At 42.5% G+C, this 16,636-nt stretch overlaps 1 protein-coding gene and 1 long non-coding RNA gene across 3 annotated transcripts in view; one reads left to right on the forward strand and one right to left on the reverse strand.

Annotated features, from left to right (window-relative positions):
* The window catches only part of klhl32 (kelch-like family member 32), a 28,601-nt gene extending 11,969 nt beyond the window's left edge, over positions 1-16,632 (forward strand). The window contains exons 4-10 of one of the 2 annotated variants that reach the window (XM_062398763.1): positions 2,974-3,072; positions 6,878-7,093; positions 9,653-10,379; positions 10,848-10,906; positions 12,812-13,013; positions 14,211-14,305; positions 15,511-16,632. In XM_062398763.1, coding sequence (XP_062254747.1) covers positions 2,974-3,072; positions 6,878-7,093; positions 9,653-10,379; positions 10,848-10,906; positions 12,812-13,013; positions 14,211-14,305; positions 15,511-15,672 — 1,560 coding nt within the window. In that variant the 3' untranslated portion in view covers positions 15,673-16,632. The remainder of the gene's footprint in view (positions 1-2,973; positions 3,073-6,877; positions 7,094-9,652; positions 10,380-10,847; positions 10,907-12,811; positions 13,014-14,210; positions 14,306-15,510) is intronic. The other variant, XM_062398764.1, reaches the window with a different exon arrangement.
* Positions 3,003-5,535, reverse strand: LOC133964592 (uncharacterized). The gene is made up of 3 exons (XR_009923803.1): positions 5,405-5,535; positions 3,695-3,777; positions 3,003-3,240 (listed from the first exon to the last, which is right to left on the reverse strand). It is a non-coding gene; the product is annotated as an uncharacterized LOC133964592 (long non-coding RNA).
* Positions 16,633-16,636: the final 4 nt, after the last annotated feature.

The raw sequence follows: 16,636 nt of genomic DNA on the forward strand, positions 1-16,636 counted from the left end.
AAGCAGCCGCTCATATGAGTGAGGTCACAGCCTCTGCAGAGAGTGCAATCGTTTCCAATAACCTCCCTGGGTCTTTTTTAGTGCCAGCAATGCTTGGTCCAATAAGCAGCCTAGCGGATTATGCAGTGTATGGAGAGGCCAGGAACTTGTAATTGCTCCTAATTTTGTTTCCACAGTGGAAATGAGCGAAGAGTGAATCAGTTAGGCAATGTAAGTAGGTCAACAGCAGGCTTGAAAGCCGCCCTGCTTTGGTTGGCTCAGCTCCTGTCTGCCCAGAGGAGATGATAGCAGATGAGATGAGGGCAATATGCTTATCCCCACGCTGTAAATAATGACCTGCTAAAAATCGTTCAGCCACATGTCACAGGCCAGTGACTGAGGAAACATGCAGTCAGAAGTCAAGTCTGTATTGAAAGACCACAGCAGAGATCTGAATCAATTTAACACCAGGAACATGTCACACTGTTTCACTTTTATTACCAACAAGACCTGGAATTTCTCAGACTTTAAATCCAATTTTTTTTCTAAGAGTGAAGTAGAGTGAGTCATGGGTCAGATCCTGGGTGGAAGGCATCTATATGTTCTGCTATAAAAGCATCTACTTTCCTCGTGTCTAAATAGCAGATGCAATAAATGGAGGTTTAGACAAGAGCCTGCAATACTCCCACACTGGACCACACTGACTTGTGCTGTGTGAGGCTGGAGTGCTCGAGCTGTGGGCCTGTGGAGTGGAGAGCATTCACTTACAATTATTAGTTCTCCTTTTGGGGTTTGCCTCTGTTGCTGCTGCTCCCTGGCAGGATTAAAAAAACAGTTAATCATGGTTCCCTTTGCTTATGTTCATCTAATAAAAGCAGCCGTGGTTTTTCAAATTCGGGCATAAATTGGAGGTTTTTCCCTTTAACTTAAGATAATTTGATATGATTGGTGATCAAAGATTGGAGTATTTCGATTCCCACTTAAGTCTAATGCATCCTGAGGCAAAGGGCCACTCACATCTACTTTCCATCTCAATATATAAAGCTTAGGAGAGCCTATAGATTGCGATGTGGTTAACTGGACGTCTGCCCGTGCCTGACAGGAAACCACACTGTGATAAATGGGTGTGTGGGTATGTGTAGATCCAGCTAATTGCAGAGAAGGAGAGAAAAAAGTATATTTGTCAGCAAAGCTTGCTGGGAATTGCTCTAAGAGGCTGTCGCTCCTCGGGAAATACTTTACCATTCGAAAGAAATTGCTTGATGAATTCTAATGTATGGTTTTACTAAATGCTTAAGTGGTGAAATAACAGGTTTATTTACATGCAGCAAAGCATGTAATCACAACAAAAGCTGACTAAAACGTTTTTCCCTTCAACACGTGAACAAACATGCACCAGAGGAGAGTGGTACATACGTATTGAAACTTTTGAAAAACAAAAGCTGCTTTTTCCCATTTTAAGAATCAGAAATAATGAGTAGGCATTTCAGGCAAGGCCATTTTTCTTACTTTCACTCCTGACTCAGTAACAGCTCTGTGGTTATATAGGGCAGGGGAGGCTTGTTCCTGCATTTTAACACCAAACTCAATTTCATTTGGATCAGGTGAGTCAACTGTGTGAAAGGGTTACAAGTGGCATGCCTGGTCTGATTGGTTTATTACCCCACTGACTAATGGAATATTTTACTCTATGTAGTCCTGATCCTGACAGATTAACCTCCATACAACTAACTGGTATTACCTGGCTCTGCTCCCGAGAGCCTGGCAGTATTACTTGGCTGTGACACAGAGCTTTGTGATGCATGGGGCTGTGGGAATATGGAGGAAACAGGAGGAAGCTTTCAGCAGATATCATTTCTGCTCATCCAGCTCAACAGGAAGCATTTTGGCAGAATCAATGCTGTAATAATTGTGTGGCTGTGTCGCTTTGCAGAGAAGATGAAAATGGTGAATCAAGCACATCGACAGTGCAATTTTTTGGTTTGCTGTGCAGTCTGTCAAACTCACTCTCCATGTCATCTCTGGAGCAACATCAGTTTTAAAATAACCTGACATTTTTCAAATCAACACAAAATTTACCGTAAGCCTAAAAACTGTAAGTCTAAAATCAAACTGTCAAAAAATTGAAATATATAAATAGTATTTGTTTCCAAGATTGGAATCTTTTTTCAGAATATGCAATTGATAATGAAACGCCCCCGCCCCAGCCCACCGCATTTTATTATTATTTTTACAATTTTCAATAAATAACAGACATGTACACACAGCCAGCAATATGCTTCATGCTTACGCGTAGTGTATTGTGTTGTGTTATACTTGCACCTACCACTAAGAAATTGGTCTGCTCCAAAATCCGAAATTTACTCTTCCTGTCTGATGATCAGTGCAATATTTGTTTTGTTCACAGTTTTTACCGTGAAACTTGTTTCCTTTGATTCAGCATTGTTGTATTTAGTATACTGTTTTCCACGGGAAGTGTCCGGTTCATCACTTTTGTAGAAAAATAAAATATGGATCCACTGAGAAAATCAGCAAACATTTAAACTTCTTATGTCTGTGTTGATTAACTGGATGTGTAACACAACAGTGCCTGGGGACAGACTTGTTATTGCCTGCTGTTGCATTGGATAGCTGCAATAAGCAAAACACATATGACATTGGACCTGATTAATGTTTCAGAGAAAATTGCTGGAAAACAAATGATTATGGACAATTATCTGAGCAGATTTGATGTAGACCTAATGTGGTAAAGTCCTGATTCCTAGGGACCAACAGGATACATGTGGTTAATAGGACTTATAGTAACTGAATATACATATTTATAAATATATATATAACTATTAAAAATAAAAATACATTATTTTCAGAAAGCTATTGTTCAAATGTTTTGCAAATTGATGTCTCTGAAAACTCCCTGTACTTCAATTTCTGTGTCAGTGAATCTAAGTGAAATGAAAATGAAACCTGGTGACCTGGTTTGTGTCCTATTGTCAGATTGTGCTGGAGCCGGCGGTGATCCAGGACGTCCTGTCTGCAGGAAGCCACCTTCAGTTACTGGAGCTCCTCAGCCTCTGCTCCCACTACCTCATCCAGGTACATACACATATGCAGGCGTCCTGTGTGGGCTTAGGACAACATATGAGGAGGCAGAACGATCCCATCACACCACTGGGTTGCCCTCACATCGGTGGAAATCCTTCAGTTTCATTGGGTTTTCAGAGGTGTGTTCCACTCAGGCACAGGCAGTAGAATTGATCCTGTCTGCAGGGACGAACAAGGAAATTCATACGCAGGGAAGCTTGAAGAGGGTTAGCTTTTACTTTACTTTACTTATTGAACACTTTTATTAAGTTGCCCTTTCTGCAAACAATAGAGCTGTATTCATAAGGACTTTCCCTAGCCTCTTTCGACATTAACGCTTGTTAAAGAACATTCCATTGTACATCCCGTGTTGATTTTGTAAAGTGAGTCAAATGCAGTGTACATGTATGCTTGTAAAAAATCAAGAGATTGATATGGTTTTGTATTTATATAGCGCTTTTCTAGTCTTTGATTACCACTCAAAGTACAGTTTTACATTCACTCATTCACATACACATTCATACAGTGCATCTATTCGCAGCACTTTGTTGTTCTATGGGGGGCCATTCAGCAGCATTTTGCCCAAGGACACTTCGACATGCAGATGGGTCAGACTGGGGACCAAACTGCCGACCTTCAGGTTCGAGGACGACCACTCTACCCCTCAGCACCAGCCGCCCCATCTGGTTCATATGTTTCCTGGTCAAAAATGCAGAACTGGAAAATCCAAAACCCAGATTACAACTGAGTTAGTAGCATGATAACAAAACTTTGCATATGACCCTCCTTTTCTAATTTCTGTAAGAGAAACTGAGAAGAAACAAATGATACTTCAATAGAGGAGCAGCTCCATACTTTTGGACACACACTTATTAAGCTTCTCTTGCTTGATTTTGAAGACTGGGTTCATTACTATTAAGTCTGTTTGCTAAATAGTTTGGCTTTTTTTAGGCTAATGTACTAACATGATTCTTGCTGCTCTGGGTTTGTACACTCATCGGTAATTGCACTTATTGGAAGTAGCTTTTGATAAAAGCATCAGCTAAATGATATGCAATGTAATCTAATGTAAATATAAAACTATAGATAGTTAGATTAGCTTAGCACAACAACTTGATGCCAGGTAGCATGGCGCCTGTAAAGCCTTATATTTGGCTGCTGATATGTGCATTTGATTTATCCTTTGACAGAGCCAGGCAAGATGCTGTCCCCATTTCCAGACTTTCTCAGAGCTAATGTTGCTTCAAAGTTAGATAACAAAACTAAATTTTTTAAAATAATTGATCTCCAATCTGCAGAAATATGTCATTTGGTGGTGTGTCCTCCCCGTCTGCGTTAGTTAGAGATCAGATTCAGTGTATTGCTCAAGGACACTTCAGCAGGTTGGGTCACTGTTAGCTTAGGTGTCTGATCTCCTTGAGATCGAGGACACACCATTGACTTGTGGATCTGCTGGAACACAAACAAAGTTTGCCTAGTGGCCTGTGCACAGGTAAATATGGCAAATGGCTGCTGGAGATAAAAACAAATCAGGCTAAGGTTGCAGAATAACTCAAGTCATTCAAACGCAGTTTGATATGTGTCAGTGGAGCCCATACATTTGAAGTGGTTTTAGAATCACTTTAATTAGACTCTGTATTAATAATTGTAGCTTTTGCATGGTTATAGTGTCCTTTACAGTTTAGAGTATTAGGGTTTATTGCCCAGTACGTTTACACATACAATTAAATCTTGCTGTGGTGTTTTTAGCATAAAATAACTAAATAAATAAATATATAAAAAAGGAAACAATATAAAATATACTCATATTCTAAACACCAAAAAAGGGATCGTGCACATGTTAGTTCACACAGGGTCAACGGTACAATGCAAAGTGTTGGACGAGAAGGACAGTTCACCTCAGCAATGCAATGGTTTAGGAGCAATGTTATAGGGATTTCAATAAAGCAAATTTAAAATAAGTTAAAGAACTCAATATAAACAATCTAATAGAATACTATATACAGTAGAGGATATAATTGTAAAACAGAGTGACAGTTACGTCACAATGGTAAACCTTGCTCTAATGTGCCATCTGGTGGTCACAAAAAACTCATCTCTGTTGGTTTGTGTTGAACAGCAAATTATATACAACAACACACTTTTGAATAAGTCAAGAGTTTTCTGCCTGGTCATCTCTTAATCAGAAAAACACTGCTCCTGCCTTGGCTAGTCACAAGTCAGGTCAGCTGACTGCTGGCGTCTGCTTCTTAGTTTGAGTTGATAATAGAAAGTCAGACCCCGGCTAATAACATTGATTTCCAAATACACACTGATTGAGAAGGAGCTAGTCAGGATCACCCACCTCCATCCACCAATACGACAGATGCTGATGTGCAGAGTTCTTCTCGTGGATACTGAAGAACGGATCAATACCACACATGATCTGTGTATCACAAGAAGTCCTTTAGCTGACAGGACTCTAATGCAACATTTACACTGCTTAGGTATGGTCACAGTTGATTTTGCTATTTGTACAGTCAGCATTTTAACATTTATTAACCACCCTCAATGTCTTTTCAAAATAAAGTACACTGCATACTTTTTCAGTAGCACAGCAGTTGTAGTAACATTTAGAAGTAGTGATTTTTAGTGGAAGACAACCTCTTTAAATGGTGAGTGGTTTCAGGAAAAATGAAAATCCACTCATTATCTACTTGCCACTATGGCGAATAGATGGAGGGGTGGGTGAAGTGTTTGAGTCCACAACACACTGCTGGAGTGTCAAGGGTAAACAGTGTTGCAACCAAATCCAATACAATTTAAGTAACTGGGGAATCCTTCTTCAGACATAATAAAGCAGCAGACATAAAACATAAAATGCCTCCATACTGCTCCTGTGGTGTCATCCAAGTGGCCGAAAGCCCCGACATTCAAATTTGACTAGAAACAGCGTCATTTACGTTTTCTTTTCTTTTTTACGCTTTAAGAAGGAGACACTATTGACTTAAATTTGATTTATTTTACTGCAACAATGTTTATCCCTGTAATTCCAGAAGTGTTTTATGGAGTCAAACACTTTACCCCCCACCACCTCCTCCATTAGCATAGTGTTGAGTAGATAATTATATTTTTTGGTGAACCGTCCCTTTGAGGTGAATGGTAGCAAAGAGAATGTCCTCACTAATGCATGTTTGCAATGTATGTGCAGAAGGACTGCCAGAAGGTGGCAGTGTTAATCCACTAGTCAGACCTCAGACCCCAGCTCCCTGTGTCTGTCTCCTCCTTTCGGTGATGCTGTCAATCAACCACAGCAATGAAATCCTTTCACATACAGTATACATATGATATTGTAAATGTTGCATAGATGTGACATATTCGTATAGAATCAAGTCTACAGGATATCAACGATTAAAATCACTAGGTGTGGAATATTGCTTAAGGGTTATAGTTTGCCTAAAGGAGCCTCCCAGCAAATTTGATATATTTATGGTATCGTTTTTTGCTGTTTTTAAATACTGAAAAGGAATTTAACCTGAAACAAAAAACACTTTAGATAAGACAATGAGGAGTTTTTCCACACGCAATTGAAACGGGTTAGGTGATTCAGATTTTAGAGGGTGAAACAGAGTGGTATAGTTTCACAGATTTTCTGAATGGGGGGTTCAGGTGTGTTTGCCAGGCAACTACCTTTATAGGGAACCTTATTTTCATTAACTGCCTCAGTGTATTTTGACATCATGTGGTCTGACAGCTGCCTCCGTATCCTTTCAACTTATGCAAATGGTGAAGACGTGCAGTCCACATGTATGTTTATTCATATGTGTCCCTCCCGCAGGAACTGAGCAGTGTGAACTACCTGGAGCTGTACCGCGTGGCTGACCTGTTTCACCTCCCGGCCCTGGAGGACGCCGTTGTGGGCTTCCTGGTGGAACATCTGTCTGAGCTGAGCCAGAACCGGCAGGACGAGGCCTTGCAGCTGCCTTACCGCCTCCTCAGGGAGGTGCTGAAGAGTGACCGCCTCACCTCCCTGAGTGAGGAGGAGATATGGAAGGTACTGGGAGTGTGTGTGTTTGTGCGTGTGTGTGTGTGGTCCAGGTATTACTCATGTTGTGGGGACCCAAATCGGTTAACATGGTCACATTATTATAATACTTGTCAAGTCCCCATAACATTACTTATGTATTAACGGTAGGTTTATGATAGTGTTAGGCAAGCAGTAGCTATGGTTAAGGTCAGAGTAAATCTTCAGTAAAATGAATATAAGTCAATGTAATGTCATCTGAAGTCATGAAGATACGACTCTCTCTCTCTGTGTGTGTGTGTGACACACACACACAAACAAACACATATGCATGGTCACAACATATAGCTAACTCAGACTGATAAACAATCACATACTGTTTGTTTACATGAGTGAGGGAAAGCAACATGAAGGCCTGCTTCTTACTGTGTGCCAACATGTGTGATAGACTGTTATCCATGCATTGATGTGTGTGTGTGCGTTTAGGTGTGTGAGTGCATGTATGATGAACTGGCTGGGAGTGAAGCGGCGGTGCAAGTTGGGAACTTGCCGCTTTGACTGTTCATTTGCACCAATCAGCCTCCCATCCTCCCACCGCCCCACTCACCCCCTCAGATCTCCCTCCCTCTCTCTCTCTCTGTCTTTTCTCCCCTTCTCTTCTCTGATTAGGCCCACCGCGGCTCCATCAGGGCCCCAATCCCCCAGCTGTCACTCGGCCGCCCGTCTGATTGAAAACAATCAGGCCTCTGATGGCACAATTACCCTGACCCTTTAGCCAGCCGCCGCCGCCATAATCAGCCTCTGATTAGGCTGCTTTGGGCCTCCTTCACTACGCCCAGAAGGTTAATTTGGGCATCAGACGGAAGCGAACAACGAAGAGGGGGCTGCCGTTCCAAAGAGTTAGGGGGGTGCGTGGCATGGTTGGGGGGTATGCAAACCGATACAGGATAGATATAGCTTGGACGTCAATCATTGTCACTCAGAGTTTTCTTAGGGTCGCTCACGCCCTGGAAATCACATTTCTCTGGCTTTGTTTTTTGGAGGATGTTTTTTTTCTACTCTCCCTTCTTTCTTGCCATCCTTTGCTCTGTCTCTCTGTAGCTTCCCCCCTCCCTTTACGTTTTCTCCCTCACTATCTCTTTCCCTCATACTTTCTGACGCTCTCACACACACACACACACACACACACACACACACACTCCCAGTCTCTCTCAGCACGGAGGGGAAGGAGTTGATTTATTCTGTGCCCTGAGGAAGTTGTGTGATGCAGCGTGACCTTCACAGTCAGCTGCCGTAGTGCACCCGCACACACATTTGCACACGCACGCATGCACACACACGCACACACACACAAACAGACACACTCACACGAATGCACACACTGTCACTTCAGAGCTATGACGAGAGTGAGGCGGGACGAGCGATAGAGAAACAGAGGTAGAGGCAGGAGAGTGGTACAGATTCCACAAAAAGACAATCCTGACTTGCATGTTTGTTGCATATGCACAATGTGGGAGTGGATTGAAGGGGGAATAAAGGTAGTGCAGTTTGGTTTAGATAGGTGAGACAACACCACACGCAGAGTATTTGTTCATACATCATCCACCAAACTCTGTTTCTGTTGTAATACTGTGTGAGCTGTATCCAAATGTTTGCCTCGTCCATGGTCATCCTTGTTGTTGGTCTCCACTGAATCCATAACTCGCCTTTGTTCCACAGTTCGAAGTTCTCAGTCTCTGCACTGATTATGTGAAAAACCACTTTGTTTTTCCTGATAATGGCATCAGTGAGCCCCAGTCATCTCGCCCACATTCACACCGCGTTGCAGCTAAGTAACCTTGCACAGCTCTCAAGTTCAATTAAATCCCCTCTCTGGAAGCCAGTTTGTCTGCATTAAACAGAGGATGCCTGTGGATATTTACAGTTTGTATATTGAATGCAACTGATTAATAAATGCGTGTGTGTGTGTGTGTGTGTGTGTGTGTGATGCAGTGGTAGCTTGCCTCAGCCTTGCCATAGTGACCTATAGGTGTCTAGAAAGACAATTATGATTATCAGTCCTTCACCTCTTTTGTTTTCCACCTTCTCGCTCATTACTCTAATCTTTCGTTCCTTTAATTAGTGCCTCCAAGCTGTCTCTTTTTTCCCTTTTCCTTTCCCTTCCCCTCAAGCCCTTTATTCCTTCCTCCTTCTCTCTGTTCCTAACTTCCTTTCCATTTTTCTCTCCGTTTAAGGGACTGTGTGGAAATTATTGGGAGAAGGAACCAGCTGATAGAGCTGATATTTTTCTATATTTAAAAACAAGATAATCCACAGAGTTATGAATCTATTTAGCACCTAGCTCCTGATTTAAAAAAGTACAGCACGCTCCACCCTCCTAGCAACTCATAATAACACAACAACCGTATTGAATGCATTCAATTAATCTACCATTATAAATAAAGGAGGTAAAGCACAAGGGGTTTAAGTTTGATGGAATTCTAAGTTTGACTTCCACAAATTCTCTAATTTAATTTTTGACCCCTCACTATTTTGTGACTGACTTTTGGAACAGTCAATAATTGTTCCTCTTTTCCTCTCTGCCTGCAGTTGGTCGTTCTGTGGTTGGAACATGACTGCCGATACCAGTACACTGAGGATCTACTACAACACGTCCGCTATGGCCTGATGGATGTCCCCACCCTGCACCACCTTGCTCATAGCCACCCTCTGGTTCAATCCAGCCCTACTGCTGCCGCCCTGGTGGACGAGGCCCTGGACTATCACCACACCACTTTTGCCCAGCCTCTCCACCAGTCAGCCCGCACCAGGCCCCGCTTCCAGTCGCTCACCCTCTACATAGCTGGCGGGCGGAAGCGGGAGGTGAGCAGAGTCAGGGAGCTGCGGTACTTCAACCCAGCTGCGCAAGAGCATGTACGTGTGGCAGGCGGGTCAAATTGGAGCGAGCTGGCGCCAATGCCCACTGGCTGCAGCCACCACTGCTTGGCTGTAATGGGGAATTTCTTATTTGTTGTGGGCGGTGAGGTGGAGCATGCCACCGGGAGGACGTGTGCAGTGAGGACTGCCTGTAGGTACGACCCCAGGGGAAACCGGTGGACTGAGATAGCCCCCATGAAGGCCTGCAGAGAGCACTTTGTCCTTGGAGCTCTGGGTCAGTACCTGTACGCAGTCGGGGGCAGGAACGAGCTGCGGCAGGTGCTGCCTTCTGTGGAGCGCTACTGTCCCAAGAAGAACAAATGGATGTTTGTCCAACCCTTTGACCGTTCACTGTCCTGTCACGCTGGCTGTGTGGCTGACAACCTGCTCTGGGTCTCAGGTACATAATGAAGGGAAGAAGGACTCCACTTATACATAATTCTACACACACCTGTACATACACATGTAAGAGGTCACTCAGTAGTGCTCATACCTCCACCCAACAGGCAGTTATGAAACCAAAGTAACCAGATCCAGATGTATATCTACACCAAATTACACACGTGCATAAATGTCTGTCCCCTAAACATGTCTGATTTTTTTCATCAACATCTATGAATTATTGTCAGAGAAAAAAAAATCCTGGATCTGCCCCCTGATACGGATCCACATCGAAATCTTACGAGTTCTTACTCTGCTAATCCCCCCCCCCTCCCCACACACACACACATTTGTTTGTGTCACTCTGCTAACAAACAAACAATCCCAGATGAAAACATTACCCCCTTGTCAGGTGTAGAACACTGCTTAGTTCACATTTGTATTACGCTGTGATTAAAGCCCAGACTGCCACTGCTCTGTGTTTCAGGTGGGGTGACAAACACAGCTCAGTACCAGAATCGACTAATGGTGTACGAACCAGAGCAGGTAACAACCAAGTTTACACCAAAGTTCAAGTCCACAAACAGTCTACTAGAGTGGCTTACTGCTTACCATATTTGAAAGCATTCTGTGCAGGGAATCAGAGGCTGTTATTACCAACTTTTTATATTAACAATGGATCAATTTAGTTTGTAATGTGGCAGAGATGTTTAATGGTCCCAAAAGAGAAAAACATTGAAACTCCACATTCCACTGAGTTCTCTGTGAAAACAGAGTTTTGTCTGTACGGTTCTACAGGCTTTGTTCACTCTGTTTCCAGCAGCTACAGTCCCTAGCTAGGGATTCATAGGGTCGTCCTTGTCAGGACTCCAAGCGAACACTAATATTTGCTTTTGGCACATCAATTGTGACAAAGAAACACTTTTCTACTTTTAATCAAGAAAATAGAATATGTATCAAAGGTTTTAATGTTTTTTCTCACAGACAGTCAGTGCGTTCCTTTTATTTCTGAACATAAAGGGTCAGAACTTTAGCAGCACTAAATCTATTAAGAACAACCTCTCAGTGTCAAAACATGTGCAGCTGTTCCTCCATTCATTATTTCTGCTGCTGCTGCTTTGTCTACCTACAGTGCATAGTGAACAGTATCATGTCTGTGGGTCCTAGAAGAGCTTCCCCTCCTCTTTGACTTGCTAGTATTTGCCAGTGTAAAACATTTTATGGGGGAGTCGGTTTTTCAGACTGTATTGTCCTCTGAGACACATTTGCAATATTGGCCTATGTTTATAGATATTATTGAGTTTACAGTCAGAGTACCATTACTGTTGTGAGGTTTAATTCGACACTCTAGCTTCATCAGTGTAACAACAAGGTCTTTTTTCAGAACATGAATGCAGACCTTGTGTTTACTGTGATGGATTACACAACAGGCCGGGGTCTGCTAATTGATTTTCACACCATATGGGAAATAATTGAAACCAAAGGCACCCAGGAAAATAAGGAAACTACATTCACGTTTTTTAAAACTATGCATCCTATACGTTAGAATATAATCAGTGAGCTGTGGGTAATTATTCCTGCTTACTGGTGCTGCTGCTCCTTGAATGTAAATGCTTCCATGAGTTATGACCTTTGATCCGTAATAAAAAGTGAACCATGATATAGACATACCATTAATTTGTCTTTCGGTTTATACCATTTATGTAATACCTACACACAGCTCACCACAGTGGAATGTGTTAAGCTGCAGATTATGTTTGTGTGTATGTTATGAGCCAGATGTTGAAGAGGCCTGGATCTAGGTGAGGCCGTATATAGTATTGAGTAATGCAGAGTATATATAAGTGTAAGGTGCAGATCCATATGGGTCTGTGTTTGTACGTGTCGGCGTTGGAAGCAGTGAGTGAAAAAGAGAGGGTCTCATTTGTATTCACCATGAATCTACATTCACCTGCCAGAGCAACAGCAACCCCCCACCCACTCTACCCTCAACAGATGGCCACCCGTCAGCTCCCAGCACACACACAAACACACACACACAAACACACTTTTATTCTCTGCCTCAATCAAGCGCACACACACACAGACACACTCACTGACACAAAATAAGCTTCAGCACACTTAGTGAAATGAGCAGGGATCCTCGGTGTAAAATGGAGTGGCTGAAACATATGATTAGAAATAGGGAGGGAAGTCATTAGTACAAACCAGCGCTCTAGTGTCACGTTATTTATCTAGCACTGAGCATACATCAATTACCCATGCATGGATATGCTTAAATATTAATCTTCTTCTTCATCCTCCTTCTCTTCCCACCCTCTCCCTCCCTCCCTCTTCGCACCATGTCTCACCTCCGTCTCTTCTGCATCGCATCGTTTTCTCCCATCTTTTCTTTTCTTCACGTCCATCTGCTTTAACCAACTCGTCCACCCTCCGCCTCCTCCTCCCCAGGACCAGTGGCTGGCCCGCAGTCCCATGCTGCAGAGGCGAGTTTACCACGTCATGGCGGCCGTGAGGAGGCAGCTCTACGTGCTCGGCGGTAATGACCTGGATTACAACAACGACCGCATCCTCGTCCGCCACATCGACTCTTACAACATGGACCTGGACCAGTGGACGCGCTGCTCCTTCAGCCTCCTCACGGGTGGGCGAAGTAAAGGAACCCCACATGTGAACATGCACCTGAAATTCTAACACAGATGATTTCATTGTGCACATTCTTGCTGAAAGTGTGATGAAAAGACTCACACTCTAATGTCTGAACACTTAATATGAAGCCACGGTCTGGAGGCCATTAGCTTAACTTAGCATAAACACTGGGCACAGAGGGAAACGGCTAAACTGTCTCTGTCCACATTTAAGGAAATCTGTCCATACTGGTTGTTGGGCAACTTCCCCAAGAAACAGTCCCACACATTATTTTATAATAGCAAACATGAAAATGGTATCGTTTTTTTTTTACATTAAACCCTTTTACTTGCATGTGAGATTAGGGCCAAAAAAAAAAAGACACCCAGAAGAGGTGGAACGCTGGCACGTACAGGTTCTCCTTACTTCTCATTTCTTTGAATATGGTATTTCCTTTATTCTCATGCAATATTACTAGTTTGATTGTAATTTACACTTTATTCTCGTAAATTATAGATTTTTTTCTCATAACATTGACTTTATTGTCATAATGCAACTGATGGTTATTTAGCAGCTATAGAGTCCTATATTTCCTTCAGAATTGGGAATGATTTATTTTCATATAGATTATTTATAAAGCACTATCTCTTCAATGTTGAAAAAAGTGGAAAAACTAAATTCCTGGATTCGTCCCTTTGTCCTTATACACATTAAATGTTAGTGGGATCTCCCTTGGCCCACAGCCCACCCTTTACCAAGTCACCATAAACATTGGCTCAGTAATCTTTGAATAATCCTGTTTACAGAACAAACAGCAATAAAAACCTAATCCCCTTGATGGAGGTAATGAAAACACAGTCAGTACAGTTCCACTGTGTGGATGGAGCACAGGCACTGTAGACAATCGTTCATGCCATACTGTAGGATGTGGTCATAATAACTATATGTCATATTACACTGCTATGATGTTTAACAAAGACTTCCAGGGTGTAAAGTTCAGGTGACCTTACATTTCCTACCTCCTGTGGTATTGGTATAAGTTTGAGACAAAGTCAAAGGAAAGTGAGCAGCGGCTCAATCTTAGCTCTCCGTACACTCCCGCCCTCACCCCATCTTTCTCCATTTATCTCCCTCTCTGCTCCCTGGGGGATGTGGAAGCCATATTGTCAGAATGCCCTCTGCTTGGCACGGTGAAGCATTGTGTCTCCTCTGTCCTCCGCAGGTCAGAATGAGTCGGGTATCGCCGTCCATGATGACAGGATCTATGTGGTTGGAGGGTACTCCATTTGGACCAACGAGCCTCTGGCGTGCATTCAGGTAAGAGATGAGGCTTTTAGATTTACCTTCACGACTGTTGCAATACTTCAGGATGATCAGACACTGTGTGATATGAATAAGTAAATATGAATTCAGTTATTTTAATGCTGCTCAACAGCAGTAGATGAATTATAAAGAGCCCCTGGCACATAGATTGTGTGTTGTTATCATAGAGGTTGTTCTACAATCAATCAAGGCCCAGACAGAGGAAAGAGGTCTTTTTTTTTTCCTAATGCCAACAGAGCAGCAGTAAACATATAATAAGTGTCAGACAATGTTGAAATCTTTTGTTGTAATGTAAAGAAATGTGGCTTTGAATTACACGGTAAACATCTATCTTGTTTGAGACAAGGTGGCTGTGGCATGCCGAAGTGTCCTTGGGAGAAAGTGCTTCTCACAGATACACTGTGTGAATGGCAAACTGTACTGTAAAGCGCTTGTGGTCATCAAGATATTTATTTGAATAATAGTCTGATCAAATGTAAAAGAAATGTAATTAAATTGTAAAAGTAATTTGTACTGTAGAGAAATTGATTTGGAGACTCTGTATTCACATGCTCCCTCTTCCAGAGTTAAGTTGTTGAATGTGGAAAGAAACATGGACACTGTAAACACAATGTGTCATATTTATATGTTTAGAGGGTTTCAACTAGACCTTGCCACCTCTGTCCAATATTTTCTTATTAACTTAGAGCAAAGAAAAATAATCATGTGTGACGGACATATAAATATTCAATGTATGCACGTGATTCCTAAAAAAGTCTCCATTGGATAAAAAGTGTGGTGGTAGGTGCTTGGGAGAGATGGGTACACAGTTTGCAAGAGACCAAAGTTATCTTTTATTCCTCGGAGCTGCTGTGTAAAGCTGATTATATCTAGATTAGAATTCAAGGATCAAAATATCCCGAGGATGTCATGACGTGTACCAGACTTCATGGCAATCCTTCCATTCATTAGTATCTCGCGCTAAAATACAAGTGGATGGACACCACGCTATAGTCAGTCAGTCACCAGCGTCATTGGGAAACATCTATGGGGGGTGACCACATTAGTGCAAAGCGTCATGGTAATCCAGCTCGTAGTTTAGGGGGTAGTGGTGAACTGAATGACCATCAGAACAACCTTTCCACAGCACCACAACAGGGCCAAAAACTACTGTTGTTACACAAACCACTGCCATATGTATAACGACTGTGCATTTCCAGGTGCTGGATCTGAGCACTGAGGGGAAGGAGGAGGTTTTCTACGGACCAACGCTGCCATTCGCCTCCAACGGTATAGCAGCTTGTTTCCTGCCTGCTCCTTACTTCACCTGTCCAAACCTGCAGACTCTACAAGTCCCCCATCACAGAATAGGTGCCGTTTAGACCCCCTGATGGACAATAGTGTCTCTGAACACGAAGACAGTAATTTGGGGACGGAGGAGCCTCAGCTCAACTCTGGACAGTCAGTATTTGCAAATGGAACGAAAATGCACCTGATCGTAGTATTCACGGAACCTGCCACCTCTGTCATCTGAGTGCATATGGGATTTCTTGGGGATCCAAAAACATGACTTTCCTGATCCACAAGAGCCATGTTATTTCGCAGGCTCCTAGAAAATCAGACACAAGCAGATGTCACAATAATATAGCATTACTGCTGTATTTCCCCAAGGACAGACGCCATTCGTGATGTCCAGCGAAGACACAATGAGCAAGTTAACGAAAAATAACTCCAGAGGGATTTGAATTCCCCATGAAGACAGGAACAAAATGCCTATCCTTTTACCAATGAAGTGACTTGAGGTGAACGGCAGATTTTTTTAAATAGAGATGTAGGAGCTTTTCTAGCTCAAATAGCATCTCCATCAAACCACTATAATCACCTTGAGGGCTTGAAAAACATGTACTGCATTATTTTTCAAGATACAGAGGAGGAGGCCTCTTTTCTCCTCAACTCACATGTACTTTTACAGACGGGGTTAACAAGTATCGAGCACCAGATGCTGATCAGTGCATAAATGACCATGTAATGTTTTAGTTCACATAAAGTTCAAAATGAATTAGTTATTTCTGCAACAGCAGCGACAAACTACTGTGAATGTGTGTGTGTGTGTGTGTGTGTGTGAGATTTTTATTATGCTCAGGACTGTTTATGTTCAAAAGAATGTCTGTTCATTGTCCTTTTTCAGAGAACAGTCTCCAGGCAACACTGCATTATGCCGATTTTCAAAAAGATGCTTTGGCCAAGAGAGAAAACATGATCCCTGCACTTCCCTCGTCTGTCCAAAACAATATGTCTGGAAAGGCTTCAGAATAAAGATTGCTACATGATTTAATCGTGCTGGGG

The sequence above is a fragment of the Platichthys flesus genome, chromosome 11 (genome assembly GCF_949316205.1).
Source record: "Platichthys flesus chromosome 11, fPlaFle2.1, whole genome shotgun sequence".
In the NCBI taxonomy this organism is placed as follows: Eukaryota; Metazoa; Chordata; class Actinopteri; order Pleuronectiformes; family Pleuronectidae; genus Platichthys; species Platichthys flesus.